The sequence below is a fragment of the Bos grunniens genome, chromosome 24 (assembly GCF_055505025.1).
Source record: "Bos grunniens cultivar Pamir isolate PY7600 chromosome 24, Bosgru_T2T1.0, whole genome shotgun sequence".
Lineage (NCBI taxonomy): Eukaryota > Metazoa > Chordata > Mammalia > Artiodactyla > Bovidae > Bos > Bos grunniens.
Window position 1 is genome coordinate 3,943,955 of NC_141188.1, and position 21,531 is coordinate 3,965,485.

At 43.7% G+C, this 21,531-nt stretch overlaps 1 protein-coding gene across 11 annotated transcripts in view; it reads right to left on the reverse strand.

The window, feature by feature from the left end:
* Positions 1–21,531, reverse strand: part of ZNF236 (zinc finger protein 236) — a 68,938-nt gene that overhangs the window by 30,038 nt on the left and 17,369 nt on the right. For 9 of the 11 annotated variants that reach the window (XR_015153668.1, XR_015153667.1, XM_086372537.1 and 6 more), the window contains exons 6-16: positions 21,283–21,455; positions 19,015–19,158; positions 17,222–17,425; positions 16,047–16,275; positions 9,972–10,244; positions 9,099–9,302; positions 6,219–6,360; positions 3,234–3,494; positions 1,789–2,042; positions 1,024–1,125; positions 214–365 (exon numbers count right to left, since the gene is read on the reverse strand). Coding sequence is in view for 9 of the 11 variants with exons in the window: in XM_086372537.1 (XP_086228663.1) it covers positions 214–365; positions 1,024–1,125; positions 1,789–2,042; positions 3,234–3,494; positions 6,219–6,360; positions 9,099–9,302; positions 9,972–10,244; positions 16,047–16,275; positions 17,222–17,425; positions 19,015–19,158; positions 21,283–21,455 (2,138 nt within the window). In the remaining 2 variants the exon portion in view is untranslated. The remainder of the gene's footprint in view (positions 1–213; positions 366–1,023; positions 1,126–1,788; positions 2,043–3,233; positions 3,495–6,218; positions 6,361–9,098; positions 9,303–9,971; positions 10,245–16,046; positions 16,276–17,221; positions 17,426–19,014; positions 19,159–21,282; positions 21,456–21,531) is intronic. The other 2 variants (XM_086372544.1, XM_086372540.1) reach the window with 2 other exon arrangements.

Genomic DNA, 21,531 nt, shown 5'->3' on the forward strand with positions numbered 1-21,531 from the left:
TTTTACAGGTGATGCAACAGTGTTAAAGTTGTAACAAGCATGCATATGCTCTTAAGTAAGTGAATTTTACAGTGAAAAAATTACAGTGAAGAATAAGCTAGAATTAACTTATTCTTGTTTAACTACATTAATGGTGTCGGTGCCAGGCACCTAAAAAATTACAGTGAAGAATAAGCTAGAATCTGCTCACGAGGACACTTCTGTAACACTCACTACATTAATGGTGTCGGTGCCAGGCACGGGAAGGAGGTTCTGCTGGTGGAAGCTCGTGGAGAGGGCCTGGGACTCCAGTGTGCTAGAATCTTGTAACTGCTGGACAGGGGGGAACGGGGTCTGCTGACTGTATGTATCAGTCACTGTAAAACCTGAAACAAGTGAGAAAATGTGAGTTTCACCAAAAATACTAAAGCTACACACACACACAAGAAAAACAAAAAAAGCTGGTTTTACAAATAAAGCTAATTCAAGTCACATGTGTGCTTTCTGAGCTAGAACCAGGGTCGTCAGTCTTATCAGCAGGCTCTGAAGTGACCTGTGCACAGGCTTGCATCCTCGCAGGGCCAGCAGACAGACCAGCCACAAGGACACACTTACCTCTAAGTCCCAATTGCTACTCAATTTCCTTTCCTTGGCTAGAAACCACATGTAGCGTGGTTATTAAAATCACTTACTGGAAAACCTGAACAGACTACAAAATAATGTGTGCATACACATGTACACACACACACAATATCCATGTAAGAAAGCATGCAGTTTGAAATCATACATTCCAGAAGAACATTCACACACACACACACACACACACATATCCATGCAAGAAAGCATGCGGTTTGAAATCATACATTCCAGAAGAGCATTGACACACACACACAGACATCCATACACACAATCCATGCAAGAAAGCTTGTGGATTGAAATCATACATTCCAGAAGAGCATTAAAGGAAGCTCTCGAGGTTACTGTAAAGTTAAGCCCAGCCAGGCACCGCTCATTATTAAGCCCCAGGTGAAACCCACCACTGACCCTGAGACAAGCCAGCCGGTTCGAAGGACTGCTGAGGGGGTGCCTGCTCGTGAAGCTGGTCCACGTGCCCCTGCAGGGCCTGCTGTGGGGCCACGAACCTGTCTGAAGACAGAAGTAAGAGGGGCTCACAGACCTGGAAGTTACCGCAGGCCTACCAGTCTGTCCAAAAGGATAGGTTTCTTTTTTTTCCCACAACTTAGCTTCCTTATTTTGAAAAGACAGTAGGAAGACAATGCAAACATAGTGTATATAAATTTATATATTTGGGGGTAAAAACTACAAAGTCTTGATCATAGACCAAATACATTTTGGGACCATAACAAAACAGTCAGCCGGCCGGCCAATCGTCTGTTAGACCTGTAGGAGACCCTGGGCCGGACTCTGTCACTAAGCTTGGTGTTCCCAGGGAAGCAGGTGTCTTTCTGAGTGAGACCGTCCTGCAAGAGGCAGTGCACTGGACAAGGAGCCGAGGCTCCAGGGACAGAAGGCTGGCAGCCTCACCCTGTGGAGTCTGGGAGTCGCTGGAACAGAGCACACACAATCACACAGATGAACACGCATGAAAACCAAAGGCTTCTTGGTGTCCTCGGTTAACAGTGGGCTACAAAGAGTACATATTGGAAGGTCCTATGTCTACAGCTCCAAATGCCTCGCAAACGCTCACACGTACCACACAGCACAGGCCGTGACTGCAACAGTCAGAGATGAGAGCACCAAGAAGGACTGGGGGATGCAGGCTGCAAACCCTTAGGAGGTAAAGCTCACCTTCCTCTGCCTCCAAAGGCTGCCCTGCCATCTGCGGGCCCAGCCCCGCCTCTTCGGCGCTCACGCCGTGCGGCGGCCCCAGCTCCAGCATGGCCCCAGGGTTGGCGGCCACGGCCTCGGTGCTGGGCTGCAGCGCCTCGCTCTCGATCTCCACCTGCATCGGGGTAGACACGTGCATGCCCTGCTGGTCCACAGTGCTGTCATCCATGGAGGAGGCCTGCTGATGCTGCTGGAGCTGCTGGGCGAGCTCGTATCTTCAAAAGGAACCAACAACAGTCCACGGTGTCAGGTGCGGTCAAAAACCAGGGGCATGGGCTACTACTGCCCAAGCTATAATTTACTCAGTAAATTTACTTTATCTCGTTTTGAAGTCATGATGGCAATCCAGTTGAAAGTTAAATACTATTAATAATTCTGAAAGAAAAATCAGGTCCCCTTATTCTTAAACACTTTCACAGATTATATGGACTTGAAGGAAACAAGAAATTTTTTAAAGCTTAAAAAAATTCAAGAGAGGCCACATGTTTCAAAGTAAAACCCTCCCAACCCAAATGGTGCAATGAGCCCAAGTGCTGGGAAGAAGACCCGCATGAAATGAGGCGGAGCCCTGTCAGACTGCGTTCAGCACTATACACACACGTGGGAGACATGGGAAGTCCTGGGACCTGCCAGGCCATGCTCGGCCCAGTGACCAGGTCCACAGGCTACAGCATCTGGTCGGCGAGGCATGTGGCCAAGTTCATTTTCTGTAGGAGCCTTATTCCTGTTAATATCACTTTTCCATGTACAAAATATACCCAGCGTATTTTCAGCAAGGCCAACAACTTTTCTTTCAAAGAGAAAAATGAACAATGAATTCAGTGAGTGAATCAAAAAACTGAAGGAAAAAAAAAAAGCCAAATCAAAACCCAGCTCAAATACAGATCTGATGTGATCAGAAATGCATTTCTGCAAGGGCTCCATCTAGAGACGAGACAGTCCTCGGCTCAAGCAAAAATCCAAGTCAGCAGCAATGACTGAGGTGTGATAGCTGAAATATATGTTCACTTCATCGACAACCTAGAATAATTACCGTGCAGGTAACACTGATGATATGCCTGGAAGCCACGGAGTCAACCAAGACTTTCTTCTTTGCAATCTTCACTTCATAATTACAGTAGGCATGGTCTATCAGGCATTTTATCTACTACTGATGGTCAGTTTTAAGACAGTTTACAAAGCATTTAGTGCAACACAGACTACTTCAATATCATATTAAAAATAAAAATGTTATGCTTTAGTCTATGGTTCTTAATAGATCCTTAAACGCGGATATAGAAGCTTCCTTAGATCAAGCTAGAAGTAATAATACAGTAAAACAAAGACAACTATTTCCTAAAAACACTCTCACCAAAGTCGTGTAACTACGCAGATGATTAGAAGGTGCCCTGCAGGGCCGCACCTACCTGTGGGTTTTCATGTGCTTCTTGCAGTTGAGCGAGGTCTTAAACGTCTTCTGGCAGTAGGGGCACATGTAGGGGCGGAGGTCGTTGTGGATGCCCATGTGTCGCCGCAGGCTGCCCCCGGTCGTGAAAGCGCCGTTACAGATCAGACACTTGAAAGACTTTAGGCCTGTGTGCGTTCGCACGTGCGCTTTGAGCACTCCTGCGGAAACAAAGCCTCTTCCACACTGAGAACACTTAAAGGGCTTTTCACCTGTATGGGACCTGAGAAGAAAAAAAACAGCAATGAAGGAGCACCTTACGATTTCACAGCGCCTTATACTTTAGAACGCACTCTCATAACTATCGCACTTGACCGCCCCCACTTTCCTGCTTCCAATGGCACCCCTGAGACTCTACGCCCAGGTGACCCATCTAAAGTCCTGACACAAAACCAGACCCCACGTCCTCGTCCACGTTCCATCCTCTCCTCGTGACCCCTCACTGTCTCTCCTGTGACCAGGTTTCTACTTCCTTCTCACTGTTGCTAGTGACAATAATTAATCTAAACTCTGATGAACACATCTGAAAAACTGTGAAAGAACATTAACCCTAATGAAACAAACCAATACTTCCCTGACAAGTCCTAGAAATTGCAAAAACTTAAAAATAACAGTGTAAATAAAAATCAGGAGCAATTTGTGGGTAAAATATTTTGGTCAAGACACTAAAGGATGAAAATGTGTGTGTGTGTCTTAGTTGCACAGTCACATCCAACTCTTTGCAACTCTATGGACTGTATGTAGCCCACCAGGCTCCTCTGTCCATGCAATTCTCCAGGCAAGAGTACTGGAGTGGGTAGAATACCAATGATCAATAAACATTTGGGGGTCAAAAGTGACATTTTAAATAACAAGAGCCTAGATCTGATAGAGTGCCTGATGAACTATGGAATGAGGTTTGTGACATTGTACAGGAGACAGGGATCAAGACCATCCCCATGGAAAAGAAATGCAAAAAAGCAAAATGGCTGTCTGGGGAGGCCTTAGAAATAGCTGTGAAAAGAAGAGAAGCGAAAAGCAAAGGAGAAAAGGAAAGATATATAATCATCTGAATGCAGAGTTCCAAAGAACAGCAAGAAGAGATAAGAAAGCCTTCTTCAGCGATCAATGCAAAGAAATAGAGAAAAACAACAGAATGGGAAAGACTAGAGATCTCTTCAAGAAAATCAGCGATACCAAGGGAACATTTCATGCAAAGATGGGCTCGATAAAGGACAAAAATGGCATGCACCTAACAGAAGCAGAAGATATTAAGAAGAGATGGCAAGAATACACAGAAGAACTGTACAAAAAAGATCTTCACGACCCAGATAATCATGATGGTGTGATCACTGACCTAGAGCCAGACATCCTGGAATGTGAAGTCAAGTGGGCCTTAGAAAGCATCACTACGAACAAAGCTAGTGGAGGTGATGGAATTCCAGTTGAGCTATTTCAAATCCTGAAGGATGATGCTATGAAAGTGCTGCACTCAATATGCCAGCAAATTTGGAAAACTCAGCAGTGGCCACAGGACTGGAAAAGGTCAGTTTTCATTCCAATCCCAAAGAAAGGCAATGCCAAAGAATGCTCAAACTACCTCACAATTGCACTCATCTCACACGCTAGTAAAGTAATGCTCAAAATTCTCCAAGCCAGGCTTCAACAATATGTGAACCGTGAACTTCCTGATGTTCAAGCTGGTTTTAGAAAAGGCAGAGGAACCAGAGATCAAATTGCCAACATCCGCTGGATCATGGAAAAAGCAAAGAGAGTTCCAGAAAAACATCTATTTCTGCTTTATCGACTATGCCAAAGCCTTTGACTGTGTGGATCACAATAAACTGTGGAAAATTCTGAAAGAGATCGGAATACCAGACCACCTGACCTGCCTCTTGAGAAACCTAAATGCAGGTCAGGAAGCAACAGTTAGAACTGGACATGGAACAACAGACTGGTTCCAAATAGGAAAAGGAGTATGTCAAGGCTGTATACTGTCACCCTGCTTATTTATTCTATGCAGAGTGCATCATGAGAAACACTGGACTGGAAGAAACACAAGCTGGAATCAAGATTGCCAGGAGAAATATCAATACCCTCAGATATGCAGATGATACCACCCTTATGGCAGAAAGTGAAGAGGAACTCAAAAGCCTCTTGATGAAAGTGAAAGAGGAGAGTGAAAAAGTTGGCTTAAAGCTCAACATTCAGAAAACAAAGATCATGGCATCCGGTCCCACCACTTCATGGGAAATAGGTGGGGAAACAGTGGAAACAGTGTCAGGCTTTATTTTTTGGGGCTCCAAAATCACTGCAGATGGTGACTGCAGCCATGAAATTCAAAGACGCTTACTCCTTGGAAGGAAAGTTATGACCAACCTAGATAGCATATTCAAAAGCAGAGACATTACTTTGCCAACAAAAGTTTGTCTCGTCAAGGCTATGGTTTTTCCTGTGGTCATGTATGGAAGTGAGAGTTGGACTGTGAAGAAAGCTGAGCACCAAAGAATTGATGCTTCTGAACTGTGGTGTTGGAGAAGACTCTTGAGAGTCCCTTGGACTGCAAGGAGATCCAACCAGTCCATTCTGAAGGAGATCAGCCCTGGGATTTCTTTGGAAGGAATGATGCTAAAGCTGAAACTCCAGTACTTTGGCCACCTCATGTGAAGGGTTGACTCATTGGAAAAGACTCTGATGCTGGGAGGGATTAGGGGCAGGAGGAGAAAGGGACGACAGAGGATGAGATGGCTGGATGACATCACTGACTCGATGGACGTGAGTCTGAATGAACTCCGGGAGTTGGTGACGGACAGGGAGGCCTGGCGGGCTGCGATTCATGGGGTCGCAAAGAGTCGGACACGACTGAGCGACTGAACTGACTGAACTGAACTGAACACTACCACTCTTAGTATTTATACAAGTCACCAGGTAACTAAATCACTTTCTATCTCTGAATCTGTCACCTTACCTGATGTGTTGTTTAAGATGACAAGACTTTTTATAGGCACGATGACAGTAAAAACACTTGTATGGTCTATCTGCTTCATTTACAAAATTGTTATTAAAATAACTTTGAAATAACTGGTTCCTTGGAATGGGCTGGATAAGACCTACAAAGCAAAGGAAAATCAGGAATAATTCACTGTCAATGTACCAAAAAAAGTTAAATGTCAAAAGGTGCCTGCTTTACCCAGAAGATAAGAATCCTGAGAAGCTAGATTCCAATGTAACAACTAAATGCTATTTTCATTGTGTTAGGAACTGGATATTGAAAGAACACCTATCAGGAAACACAAAGTTAATGTAAGACAGATTTTTTTTTCCAACATAAAGGAATATTTATATTATCACAGTTATTTCTCTTTGTTCTAGAGCCAGTTTTTCACGGATTTCTACTTTTACTTTCTATGTAAGCATCTGCTGGAGTCAAATTTCTAAAACTACATCAACATGTAGGACAGTCCGAGTTCTTGGACTCTTGTTTGTTCAGTATGAAGACTGTACCCTAGGTACTACAACAAACTCAAGACAGAAATAATTTCACCATCATTTTTGTGTTCTAAAAGAGTCAGGGTTTTCATAGGAATTCTATTAAAGGAATATCTGCAAACAGCAAAATGACAATCTTAAATATTTCAGGTTTTACATACTTTCAAGGAATAAAGAATTCCCTTAGGCTGACCGTGTGATAAGTATGTCTTCATCAAGCGATAATTTATGCAGTTCAGCATAAGCAATAATTTATGCAATTCAGGACGAATTCAATAATTCACTGAACCCTCTGAATTATTTAATATCTACCTGAAACGACAAGAGGAAGACACACATAGCCAGCACTAGCTGGGCTGTGCCTCCTCCGTCCAAGAACAGGCCCCACCACACTCCCTGCCCCTCAGCTGCCGTGCACTTCCACGCCAGGGTCCCCAGCAGGCTCCTCCAGCACACTGCTCTCTGGACGGCCCCTGACGGTGCAGGCTACAGAGCAGCCCTGTGCCCTAAAACCTCCTCCTTCCTCGCGGCTCTCCTAGTGTGCGTAGCCCATCCTCCTAGTCACGCAGGGGCCAGGAGTTGAGCATCTCTGAGCCGCGTGTTAGGTTTTGCCATTTGCCAGTCCTGGAGATCACGTTTGTGAAGATTAAATAATACTATGTGAAACTGTTCTGTTGTGCTGTTTGGTTTTATGAGCTGCCAAAACTGCGTAACAGCATCAAAGTATTCTAACCTACCACAGATTAGTGTCTGTACGCTAAACAACTAAACACCCCAGGAATGACAGTCCCTAGGAAGCTTGGTAGAAATCATACATAAAGTCACTGTAGACTGATATCTGGGGGTGAATGCTCTTAAACTTGTCTTTCGGGGCTTTCCATTTCTTCTAGAGTCAATTCTGATAAGTATACCACTCTAGAAAAAATACATTTCATCTATATTTTCAAATGTATTAGCAAAAAGTTGCAGAGTATCTGCAGTGTTTAACTCATCTGTACCTGTGCTTATAGACTGAGTCTCACTCCTAATACTATAGGCATTTTCTCAGTCTTCAGTTTACCAGAGACATGTCAAGTTATCTGTTTATTTTCTACAAGTTGTAAAATTATGTTCACTAGAATTTCATCTTGTCTTAAATTTTTATACTTATTAATTCCTTTTTGTTACTTGTTTTTCATTTTTCTACTTTTTTGAGTTATATATTTATTTTCATTCTTCTTTAATAATAAACAGTTCTTAAAAGTCTTAATTTCTCTGATAGCAGCTTTGGCCCATTCAACCTGCTTATAAAATGTGCCATTTCTTGTCTGTAATTGCAGTTTTGAGTCTTTCTTTTCCATATAACGAAAATTTAGATAGCTATTTTCTATTATGTTTTCACTGAACTATAATAAAGGATTGTTTCTTTTACAGTTTCTATTTTTGAAAACCTGAAATTTCTTTATACCCCAGAATGTGATCAACTTCTACTTCATGCATATTTAAAAGAGCACGTACTTTGGAGTAAACAGTTTTAAAGGTATTAAATCACCCTTTTTATATGTGTGCTTCAAATCCTCTTCAGTCTCACTGTGTCTAAACTGATCTAATTGAAGACCTCTCACTATGGTGTAGAATTTGAATATTTCTCCTTTCTTCTGTTTTTGGTTTATATATTTTGATGTTATGCACCTAAATACGTAAAAGCTCATGACTGTTGATCATCTTATCAGTGGACTACCACTGACATTAATCCACAGTATCTCTCTTTATATCATTTAAGCTTTATTTATACCAAATCATATTTTGTTTGATACTAATTTTGTTCACAGACTAGATTATCTTGCCTAAGACGATGAAATACAGGAACTGCATAAAAATGTAAATTCTTACACAGAATTTAATAAATTTAATTTTGCTCTAAGACCTACATTTTCCCAAACATTCTCATAAGCAGTGTTTTCTTTTTAGTTAACAAAATCATAATTTCCCTTCATTATAACATCAAGCCTAAAAAGAATTTAAAAACTGGCAGACTTTTGTTTTAATCAGAAGGTGAGAGCCGCCCAGAGGATGATCTGTGATGCAGACGATACGGCACTCTGGGTGCCGCACACGACAGGTCCCCGAGGAACAGTCTCCTCGGCGAGGACTCGGATGCCAACACCCTCACTCACACACTTCTTCTCGCCAGGAACATAATCTGAGCAGCAGATTAAGGTACAGACAGAACTAGGATTTTAATTTCTCTGTGGGACATACTGGCCCACAAAGCAAAACACTTTAGAATAACTCCCCCTGCTCCACGCGTACAGCTATCTAACTGTGCAGACCACAACACTCCCCCACCTTGCAAGGTACCCAAGGAGGGGACTCTTACCTACGTCTGTTATGAGAATCGGTTCCTGCAAAGGAATGTCGGGGACTGGGACATTTGCCTTGCCCACGCGAACCTTGGCAGGTTTACGCTGGTGCCTCATCTTTCTCAACTCCGTGTGTTTAAAGTGAGAGGCGACATGAGTCTTCCTGTGGCCTGAGGTTCGGAACTTCTTGTCACAGTGAGGACAAGCAAAAGGTCTGACTCCTAAACAAATGACAATGGAATTATTCCAGAGACATACATTTCAGTTAAGGTCAGCATAAAATTCTAGTATTGCAATATTGATTGGAATACTCAATCTGCCGTTTCATGTTATATGTATGTATTATTTCATGGATATTATCAGTTATTTCCCTTGTCTGCATACAGTGCACTTTATAGATGTGAAGGCACATAAAAAGAGCATTTTACGTAAAAAAGAGCATTTACTATTTTCAGGAGAAAGCCTAAAATGGTAAAGTGGGTGCTCCAGCAACCAGGCGCCCTTGAGACACTAGGCTGCGTTAAGGGCTCCTCTCACGCCGTCCACAACCTGTAACTGGAGGAAGAGCATGGCCCCAGGCCTGTGGCCAGCATCCACATGCTTGGGTCTCAACAGCACTCAGCCAGGCCAGCGCTGAGTAAACCGGCAGCAAATGCTGGTGTTAGAGGATCGTGCTCCTGGTCTGCGTCTGAACCTGCTGCCCGCGGCAGCTCCCTCCTCACCACCCCGTGCTGGTGCCCTCACTCCTAAGAGGGCATGAAGTACTCCCTCTTTGGGCCGTGGGCTCCACGAGGACCCGCTCGTACGGGTGCGGTTCAGCCTACGGAAGGTCACGCGGCCTCGTGACACTCACGAGCACGAGTCCCCCATGGCCTGCCATCCCTGCGCACCTGTGTGCAGGCGAATGTGCACCTTGAGGCTCCCCGAGGTGGAGAAGCTCTTCATGCAGTACTGGCACTTGAAGGCCTTGATGCCCGTGTGTGTCTTGATGTGGGCGGTCAGCGTGCTCTTCACGGCGAAGGCCCGGAAGCACTGGGGGCACTTGAAGGGCTTCTCGTGGGTGTGGATGCGGATGTGGCGCACCAGATCGCTGGGCTTGCGGAACTCCTTGGCACAGCAGGGGCACACGTGCCAGCGCACGCCATTCTCCTCGCGAATCGACCCTGGGGGGGCAGCAGATGGGCCCAGCCCGGCTCAGCAGCGAGCGGAGGCAGGCGCAGACACCCTGCGGGGCCTGGGGCACTCAGACCACACGCCACACCTGTGTGCTTTCTGCCACGGCAGAGGGCGTGTGTCATCAACTGTGGGGATGGCTGAAACCTCCGTAATAACTGAAATGAAAGACGACTATGACTGAATCCTGCAGACAATCCTAAGAGCTTCAGGAAGACACAAATCATTGGCTGAGAGAGAAGAATTCTAACAAGACAGGTACGAGGGCATAAATCAAGAATAAGCAGTATAGACTCATCTGCTGGAAATGCAAAGAACAGCAGATCTCATCCAACTACTACGAAATTAACTCAAGGAACAAGAAGAGAAGGAGCAAAGTTATAGTAACTCTTGTCTGAGCCAATCTGTTATCACTAATAAAAAATACAAATAAAAAAATAAAAATACTAATAAAAATACAAATAAAATGATTAGGAAATGGTAAGTTCTCATGCGATAGAAAGGAACTAGACAGTTAAAACAAAGAAATACTATATTTAAATGAGTTCATGATTCATGAACAAATATAGAAAATTCTTCAAATATAAAAAAACTCTAAAAAGTTTTATTCAACCTTGAACCAGGCTTAAAACTATTTCCATCAGAAGAAAAATCAAAGTAGAATTTGTGGAAATATAATACGTAAAATAATATCTAAACTGGCAAACTTCTAATTTGACAGAATCACCTTTTAAAATTTTAATTAGATTTATTCATCAGAAATTAAACAGATGCCTACGATAAGAATCCACTTGAAATCAAAAAGGTTTGGGCCATGTTGAGGAAATTCATCAGAAAATTTTCACTGTTTATTGAACTGTGTCTGTACAGACATTATTTTATTAGGGGAAGAGAAAAAGTTGTTTCCTTCTCTTTGATAACAGTAAATACAAGGAATTTTCTTTATGCGCAAGGGAATTTGCAAGGAGAGAAAATGTATATTCCTGAAGATAATGCTCTTTGCAGGAATAAGTAACATAGGAAAGGAGGTTAAGTAAAAGAATCCAAAATAATATTTTTTCTGAAAACAAGAACAAAGAACAACATACACAAACCATGGGGGTTGGGGGGGGGAGGGGGAAGAGCAGGAAACAAGGGAAATGTTTTTTTTTTAATGAGAGAAAGATATTTATTTTATGGTGATATTTCTCATATTGAGAAAGTCTAAAACTTAAGACTGCTTAAACTAATAGACAAAAACTAATTTAGAAAAGTGCAATAATTACCTAAATGTCTTACCATGACAAATCAGAAAAGCAAGGAAGAAAAAGAAAGTCTCTGTTAGCTAAAGTCTGGAAATCACCTCCCTCAACCAGATTTTTTTTCAAGCAAAAATGAAAATACATCTTTAATCACATAAGGTGACACACAACTGTCACCAGGTTCTAGTTATTTCTGGGAATAAAGTGGAACAGAGACACAGACTGGCAGCTGGAGCTGGAGCCTGACACTCTCCACATGCGCCCCGCAAGTATTTCCTTGGCCCAGGCAGTGTTAGAAGAGAAAACTGAATCCAGATTTCTGACCCTGTGACAAAATGTAAGATCCGGAAAACCAGTTCTTCATTTCCACATGGCAATCCTTCCTGGAGTTGGGCAATAGCTTTTCTCTTCAAACACATCAATAAATTTTAAAAGAAAAAAACATATAGTCATCCTCAAGATGAAAAGGGATTTACTAAAACTCAACATCTAGTTTTAAGTTTTTAAAAAACTGCCTAAAAAAACAGGAGGAGGTGAATAAAATCTATCAATAAACTGTTTGACTTACTGGGAAAATACTAAAAGCAGCCCTACTATTAAGGTCAGGAAAGAGTTCACTACCACACTGCCATTAATTTCTCGTGTTGGACAGACGCTAGCCGATGTAACTAGCTAAGATACAAAAGCACACAGTGTACAGGAAAAGGTGAGATTCCTGTTTACAAATGACGTGGCCATACACCTAAAAACTAAGACTCATAAAAAGGCCCACATTTTAATCTATGGAAATCAACATTCTTCCTATCTACAGTCAAAATCCAGAAGAAAATTTTAAACTACTACTAAAATACGGAAGAAAAGAAAAGATCTAAGTAAGTGGAAATGCATACCCTATTCAGTACTGAATGATTCTTTAAATTATATAGTGCTTTACAATTTTCAGAAGTTTCACATACATGATTTCATATAATCCCATACTAACCCTATTCTTTGGTATAAAGACAAAAAGTTACAAAGGCATCAGTTCTCTCTAATTAAGTCACTTACATACAAATACCGGGGCTTCCCAGGTGGTGCTAGAGGTAAAGAACCTGCCTGCTGATGAGGAGACGCAAGAGAAGTGGGCTCCATCCCTGGGTTGGGAAGCCCGCCCAGAGGAGGGCATGCGACCCACACTCCAGTGTTCCTGCTTGGAGAATCCCAGGGACAGAGGGGCCTGGTGGGCTATGGTCCACAGGGTCCCAAAGAGTCAGACACAACTAACACGACTTAGCACAGCACATACAAATACCAACAGGAGTTTTTCAGAACTAGTTTTGGAAGTTTAGTAGATGTTTTTAAAGTGCATATGAAAAAATAAATATGGGAAAATAGTAAAAAAAAAAAAAAAAAAAACAACAACAACTTTAAAACAAGTGAAGTGAGAAAGGACCAGATGTCCTAGTTATAAAACACACAATAAAGCTAAAACCATTTGGTATTACAACACATGAATAAAAAGACAGATTACTAGAATAAAGTCCAGAAAAGACTCACACGGGTTTGAGAGTGTAATATATAATGATGGTGGCACTGAATTTCAGCAGGGAAAACACGACTTAATAAATGGTGTTTGGGTAGCTGGGTGCCCATCGGCAACAAAAAATAAAACTGAGTCAAAGATTTGGTTTAAAATACAGAAGTATACAGATGGTAAATGGACATATGGTGGTGATCATTTTATAATGTAAAAAAAAGAAGAAAATCAAAGAGTAAAAGTGTTAGGTAAAAGGCACTTTTTCCATAATGTCAGTGTTGAAGTCTAAGTGTTAACACAAGTCCAAGGGTCATAAAACACTGACAAATTTGGCTATATAAAAATAAAACCTATCTCTCCCTTCTGCTATATGAAAACAAAAAATACTTCTCCCTTTTAACTCAAAAGTCAAGCAAATCAGAGAAGAACACATGCTACAGAGAACACTGTTGAGGCATCTTGCACATAAGACACCAGGTGGCAAGAGAGTAAAAACCACACACGCAGCATGGCACACATCTCACTAAAAACAGTAACACAGAATACATACTACTATGCCTGTGCTTGCTGGGAGACACAAGACCCCGTGAGGCAGCGGCCGGGGGCCCAGCAGGAGCAGAAGGTGCGCCCACCGCCCACCGCCCACCAGTGTGCCTTCTGAGCCGTGCGCGACGACCAGTTCTGCCTACTCTCAGAAAGACTTAAAAACACGTGTATTTATTACACACTTACTATGTGTCAGGCACTAGTCGATTCTCTTTTATTTATCCCATCACTGTCCCTTTTACAGATGAGAAAGTTGAAAAGTTAACTGACTTTATTAAAACTTCATAATGAAGATGGTTGGATGGCATCACCGACTCAATGGACACGAGCAATTGAGCGAACTGTGGGAGATGATGAAGGACAAGCAAGCCTGGCGGGCTGCAGGCCATGGGGTCGCAAAGAGTCGAACACAACTTAGTGTCTGAACAACGAGAAGCGATGATTTACACATCACAAGTTTTATGATAAATATAAAAGTATTTGTTAAATATTTAACTCATACATAAAATACTTCTTAAACAACAAAGCAAATTCTACTAAAAATATTCATTCTTGCAAAACTGAGTAAATCAGAGTGATGGCTTTAGATGCCTGTATATGTTCAACTTGGAAATGTAATTAAGGTTAATTATTAGCCGTTAAGAAAATGTTATGACTTATGAGACAAGAATAGTTTGCTTAGGGTCTTCTTAGGGTACACCAGATGGTATCAACTACCCCTGAAGAAGTGTTTTTGTTTTCGGAAATGATCATTACATTAAAAGTATACTGGTTCCTATAAAAGGAAGGACTCTTTTTAAGGAGCGTCTTTATATAGAAACATGCCCCCAGTAATATTCTCATCACACATCAGAGGTGATTAAAACAAAAAAAGCTTGCTCCAACCTATACTAAGGATCACGTTTAATCTAAAATTTACTAGAACTACATAAACTTGCTCAGTACTCTAAATATTTAATTTATTCAAGTATTTCAAAAATTAAAATTTGCATAATCTTTATAGACTCTGTAAGTACAACACTGCATATTAAAATAATGTACAATACGGTTAATTGCAGTTCCATTCTGGAATCTCCATATCTTTATAAACTCTATAAGTACAACACCCTGTGTTAAAATAATGTACAATAGGGTTAACTGCAGTTCCATTTTGAAATCTCCATCTGATGCTCAGTGCAGAAGAGAAAGCTGTTTCTAACCCTAAAGACGGAGGACAACACGGGATGAAGTTTCCCCTTCAGCACCTTCCGGAGGCCAGTCTGGCCTGCCCTCAGCCACGTCCGAGCACCTCCGTATGTTCAACACGGCAAATGCTGTAACTGGTATGAACGTTTCACAGGGACTGTGGGTATTCATCAGTTTATCAGGTGTACGAGAAGGAGATGTTCAAGAACGCACGGCTAACGTGGGACCTCCAAGGCCACCACACAACTGACAAAAATGTGTGGAAATGGCCCTTATTTCCTTCTTGCCTCTCCAGATCCCAGGAAAACCCAGACAATAAACTGCTTGGGTTCCATCATCCTGGTTTTCACTTGGGGAGGAAGGGTCAGATCAAAAGAAGAGGGAGAAGAATGAGAGTAGGGCCAAGATGTTTTGTAGGCTGAGAATCAAAGATTTCACAACCACACGTTGGCAATGAGAAAATGCGTTCTCAGAAAGAAGTGTTAACACAGATGACAGGGTTAGTCCACGCCTCCCAAGAACAGTTAATGCATTAAGCAAACATTTTTACAGCAACACTTCTCCCAAAAGGCAGGGATCTATCTTATCCATGAGAGACACAATAAGGCCTGCTCCTGCCTGGTGAGCCAAACCGAGCCCTGAGGGATTGCGGAAACGCACAGAACGCATTCCAGCTGCACACGACTGACCCAGGGGACCAGGGGTCCTGCTTGTCTTCGGGACTGAGGGAGGAAGACCCCCTGCTCCTATGAGGCGGTGACGCGAGCTGGCCTCCAACAACCACCCGAGTCCCCCAGAGAATGAGAGAGGAGGGCGAGGAAGGAGACATGCGTGACGCAGCCCCGTCTGTGGGAACGCACACCGCTCAGCAGACGCGAGGATGCTGAGGGGACAGCAGGAACCCAGCTTCACCACAGCATGAGCTTGCATCCAGACGCCCAGAGGGGAGGCAGAGACGCAGGTGGGGCGGGCTTCCAAAGGCTGGGAGCCGGGGAGCAGACGGCGCCGCTGGGAAAGGGCCAAGGGTGGGGCAGGGGGGCTTCAGGAGCATCAGGTGGGGGCTCTGGGGGACGATGGAGCAGAGACTGGTGGGAAGGGCTGGCAGGAAGGAGGGCTCAATCACGGGACGTCAGCAGCCCGCGGCAAAGGGGCAAGTTCAACAGGGCTCACCACAAACAAACGCTATTGGGTAGAGACGATTGGAGCCTTCAACAACACATCCCCTTCAGAAGGAAAAAGGAGGGCACGACTCAAATAGCAACTGACCACCCCAATGTCGGAACCTTAACGCGTGCTAAAATTACCTGGTAGAAACGGTGATTTCTTCTTTATGATCTTTTTCTCCTTTTTATCCAGCTTCTCTGGGCTTTCCTGCTCTTTCTCTTGCTCTGTGTCTGTAGGGTCAGCTGGCTCACTTGAAACGCTCGTAGCGTCTGGGGTCTGGCCCTGAGCTGCTGCGGCCTTGGTGTGGCTGGGGTCGCTCGGATGCGCTGCAACTGGAATTGAAGACAGCCCACTGTTTTCTAAGGCTTGCTGAGACAGAACAGAACTAGGAGGTTAGGAGGGGTGACGCCCGCACCTGCCCACCAAAGTTAATCACAAAGACACTAGCAAGCCTGACCTGCGGAATTCTGACTCGACCCCACCAGGAGGAAAGCCTCCATCGCCAAGCAGTCCTCTATTAACATAAGCGAAACGTCCAGCTCTGGAGGTGGAAATGTCCCTTTGGAAATCTGACATCTCAGCTCTACCCAAAATCTGGCATGGCAAGCATTTGCGTTTCAAAATTAAAGGGAATTAAAATTAATTACACGGCCTGGTAGAACTGTTGTATCAGACAACCCTGGTTGTCTACAGCACATTGGGGAATCACGGTTAGAGATGAGAGGGGCTTCGCCCTCAGGACACCAGCTGTCACAGGGTCCTGACAGCCTGACTCTTCACTCCCCAGCCAACTTGTCACCACAAAGGTGGAGCACAGAGGTCAGCGTTTACCATCAGCAAGTAAACACAGGGAGCGGGGAGGGTAAAGGCCGCGGCCATGGAGCAGGCCTGGGGGGAGAATGAGACAGGCATCTGTGCGCCCCCGTTCGCCAGCCCCGTGAGAGCAGAGATGCTCACACACAGTCAGGACACGCGGTGCTGTCTCCAAGGAGCTCGGCCAAGAATTAAATAGTCCTCACCCTCCGTCACCAGGGACAGATATAAGAAAGCCCTGAAAACCCTGTTCTTTTCCAGAAAACTCACTTACAGAGAAAAAAGTTAGGTTTTTAAAACTTTTTGTTTATAGATTAATAAATCATTTCGAAATCTGCACTGTCCATAAGTAATCAAATAAGCATGCTTTGTTTCAATATAATCGTTTCAGTTAGGACACAATTTTCGTGAAGATGCCTTTACTCCAACAAGCCCTGAATACTGACTTCCCAGCGGTGGCCCCGGCCCTGACGGACACAACGGCGGGGGCAGCGCGGCTCACCTGCAGGATGTCCTGGTTGATGCCCACGGTGATGCTCAGCTGCTGGGCGGCCTGGGGCGGCTGGCTGGCCTCCACCGGCCCCGGCTCCGACAGCTCCAGCAACTGCTGGATGACGTCGGTCACCACCTGCGAGCTTTGCTGACCGGGAGCCGACGGGACCTGGGTGTCCGTCTGCTGGAGAGGTAAAGTCTGAAACAGCGTGGCCTGAAACACACCGACGTTCATTAAAAATGGTAAACAAGTATGCTAATTCGTACAGCAATTTTTAAAAAAAAAGAAACCAGCATTATCTTTGTTCTGAGCATGAAAATCTAACAATATCGCAAATATGCCTCACTGACTTTTTAAGTTAGACCAAAACTGGCTATTAAAAAAAACGTATTCAATGAATTTTTCTGTAACTCTTTTAAAGTCTTTTACGTGGTAGTAGAGATTATCACTTCAAGATGAGGGATTAAGCACACAAACCTCATTCCCGCTGGTCACTAAAACAAAGGAGTAAAAAAGTTACCAAATAGACAAAATAAGAAAGAAATCACTGTGGTCTAAAATTTTTTCTGATTGCTGAAAAATAGGGGCATTGGAGGAATAATAGCTCTGTAAAGCCACAGCCAAGAGTATGTAAGGGGAGAGCTGATCTGATTCCTCAGAAACCCAGAAATCTGAAAAACACACACGTAAGACAGTGGGGTCAGAGAACCCGCAAGACCTCATCATGGCGGGTATCAGGACAAACCCCTGCACGACACTCTCAGTGTTTTATGGAGAATGTAGATTTTTTAAATGACTTGGATTATCATTCTAGGTAATTCACTCCACCTACATGCTTGATTTGCATACTGCCAAAGGAAAAGGAAAAAAAAACTCAACATTTGCTTGATTTATATATTGAAAATTTTATTTAAAACTACTCAGTCCAAAATAAAATTTAAGACCTAATTACAAGACTGATTACTCTCCAGCTTTAGAACATCTTTACAACACTCTCTGGATCAAGAGTAAGCTGAGGACTCATCCCAAGCCACAAATATTGTGAGAAAGGAAAAAGCCAACACTAAACGTGAGCCCCATGCTTGGGGACAAAATACAAACTGGGCCTGTCCTCTCCGTGGTAAGAGGCAGCTGCCGACTTGACACCAGCTACTGGCTGGCTGCACTCACGAGGCACCTCTGCACTCGGGAGACTTGTCTGCGGTGGTCAGGACACCACGCTCGACACTTAGATGTTGCCAGGCAGCTCAGCTGAGACGACAGGAGAGCCGCAGACGGAGGCTGAGCTACCAGTCTACAGGAAGGAGTCAAGTGGGCATGCTCTGAGTCACAACCCTTACTGCGTGTACTGGAAAATACAACTTAGTTTCCCAAAGGTGCAAGGTTTCAGGAAAAAGAATCACCATCACATCAGATGTGGGGAAATATCACTTTAAAAAGAAAGGTGATTCTTCAATGAGAACACAAGCATAAAGAATATTCAATAATCATCATCAGTTAACACTGACTGTAGGAATTACAACTTCATAACAATGATGACGTTTGGCCTTATTTCTAACTGGTTCAGATGACACTCTATAAATCAGAATCACGTAAAATTATTTTAAAGTTTCCAAAAATTTGATTTTCTTTCATTAATTAAGCGAACAAATAAAAGTAGGACCCGTACTTCCATAGAGGAAACTTTCATAGCACCTTTATGGTACTACTGACGATTCCATTCCATTTTAAAAAAAGGTCATACTTCAGATGACAGATTTTGGTAACAGAATACCTTCTGTCAACCAGCTGGCCAAGCTTACCGTTAAGACGTGAGCAGTCTCTGTAGCGCCTGCTGAATTCTGTGGTCCACCCATATGCATCTTGCTGATGTGAGTGTTCAAGCTACCTAAACTTTTAAATACACAACTACATTCTGTACAATTATAGGTAGGGCCATTCTTGACCTTAAAGAACAAAAAAGAAAAAACAATGTTTTACAATTAATTGTTAGATTAAAATATTTAAATGATGGCAAATTATAACTAACCATTCAATTAAAATGACAGATATAATGTAACCCTTTATTATACCTTTTAAGTTAGAGAGGTCTAGAATCAATGACCTGACTCTGTAATCAATATTTTCAGTCTGAGATTAATTGAAATTTCAGTCTTTTCTATAAATCAGAACTGGTGCGGGAGTGAAAACCCACAGTTTTCAGTTACTGTGCTCTAGTTAAAAAAAAAAAGGTCTGACCTGTTCTCGATTTCTTAAATGGCTAAGTGTTCAATAAAATGGTTTAAGTGTTCAACAACCAAGGCCAGACAGTTAAGACTTTTACTCTGAGTCTTAAACATACGAGTCAGGAGGGCGGCCGCCAGTTCCAATAGTCACGTCACATCAGTGGCCACCTTCTAAGCCTCTGGCGGAGCAGAAAGTGGCGCACAGAGCAGTGAGGGAGCAGGGCCGCCGGCATGGAGGCAGCGCCCAGCAGTCCTCGCCCCACCCTCAGGGCCAGCGCTGGTCCTGCCAGCTGTGCCGGCCGGCTCTGAGCTAGGGGGAGACTCCATCTTCCCGACACCTCGAGAAGAGCAAACCCACAGCTTTAGCCTCACCACAGGATTACATAGCACTCCAAGCAATCTTTAGGGGTTGTTCCCAGAACACCAGAGTCGGTCCCACTACAGGCCCCGGCGGTCTCCGGCCGGAGGCAGGCGACCCTGGCATCCCCGCAAGGCTCTCCTAAGCCGGGCGGTTCTCAGCCTCCTCTTCCTGGTGCTGTGTGTGCAGATACACGGTTACTCCTCGGCAACCCCCTTCACACGGAGGCAGCTCCAAGAGGCACTAACGCAGACCAAAAGGCACCCTCGCGAGTCCGCATATACTCTTCCCAGGGCCTGGGCCTTCGACAGTAAACAGTCTTTAAAAGTAGCTTCACTGCATATGAGTCCTCAGTCTGCTTGTAAACTATCAGAACTACGTAAGCTTTTCTTCATTTTACTGTTACTTAAGGATTTACTGTTACCTAAGGATTTACCAAAGGAAAAATTAAAAGATATACACTTGCTTTTAGGACTGTGATATTTTTCATCCTCCAAAGTAATTACATAAAATAAATGATCCATAATAAGAGTGTTTGTGTTGCTTAAATACATCTTCATTATCTCCAACTAGACTAAATAAGACACCAAATCACGACAGTTAAGAGCAAAAACGAACCGGATGAAGAGAGCTACTTCCAGAGGCTGACAAATCAGTATTATCTGGAGACAACTGAGGAGCATCAGTTTGGCTGAAATGATCAGTTAATGTGCAGCATGGAGGGAAATACACTGGGCAGGACTATGCTGACAGAAAATGTGAGTGGGGCTGTACACAGGTCAGCTGCACCAGCACAGAAAAACACTTCCTCCTCAAGTTCACCGCGTCTTTCAGTTCCTCACACTTGGAAGCGTCTGTGTTTCGGGTTCACTAAAGGCATCACATAACGTTCACATTCAGATTGATAAACTGTGACTAACAATGGTATTAGGATTATTTTCAAACGTTTATTCATCAAAGCTATAATATTGTCGGTAAAACGACAAAAAACAGTATATTTCCATATAAGCCAAAAAGGTTCACATGTTTTTATATATATATATATATATATATTCATGTGTATGTATGTACTTGTGTGTATACATATATATGTATTTTGGGGAGCTGCTTAGGTGGCTCAGTGGTAAAGAATCCACCTGCAATGCAGGAGAAGTGGGTTCAATCCTTGGATAGGGAAGATCCCCTGGAGGAGGGCATGGCAACCCACTCCGTACTCTGGCCTGGAGAATCCCATGTGAGGAGCCTGGCGGGCCACAGTCCATGGGGTCGCAAAGAGTCAGACATGACTGAGCCCGCACGCACGTACTTTTTTAAACAGGGTTTGCTCCCGACAAACCCTTTATCTACATTTAACAAGTAGAGTTCCTCGGGCTCACTCTTCACTCTGGGGGCACCTGTGCAGCCTGTGACGTCTGCACTCTTGTAAGGACCTCCCCGCTCCACCCCAGCCCGCCCACCACATGCCTACACCCCAGGGGCACGCTCACCTCGGAGTGAACCCTCTGCACATGGGACTGGAGGTTCCCTTTCTGAGAGAAGGCGGCGGGACAGAAGGCACAGGCGTGGGGCTTCTCACCCGTATGCTTGATCATGTGAGTCTGCAGCGCACCCTTCTGGTTAAAAGCTTTTCCACATTCGCTACACTTAAATGGCCTTTCACCTGGAGAGGGAGAAAGATGATCACAATGTGATTCCGCACTGTATGAGCATGTGATGGGTTAAGAGAAATACTTCTT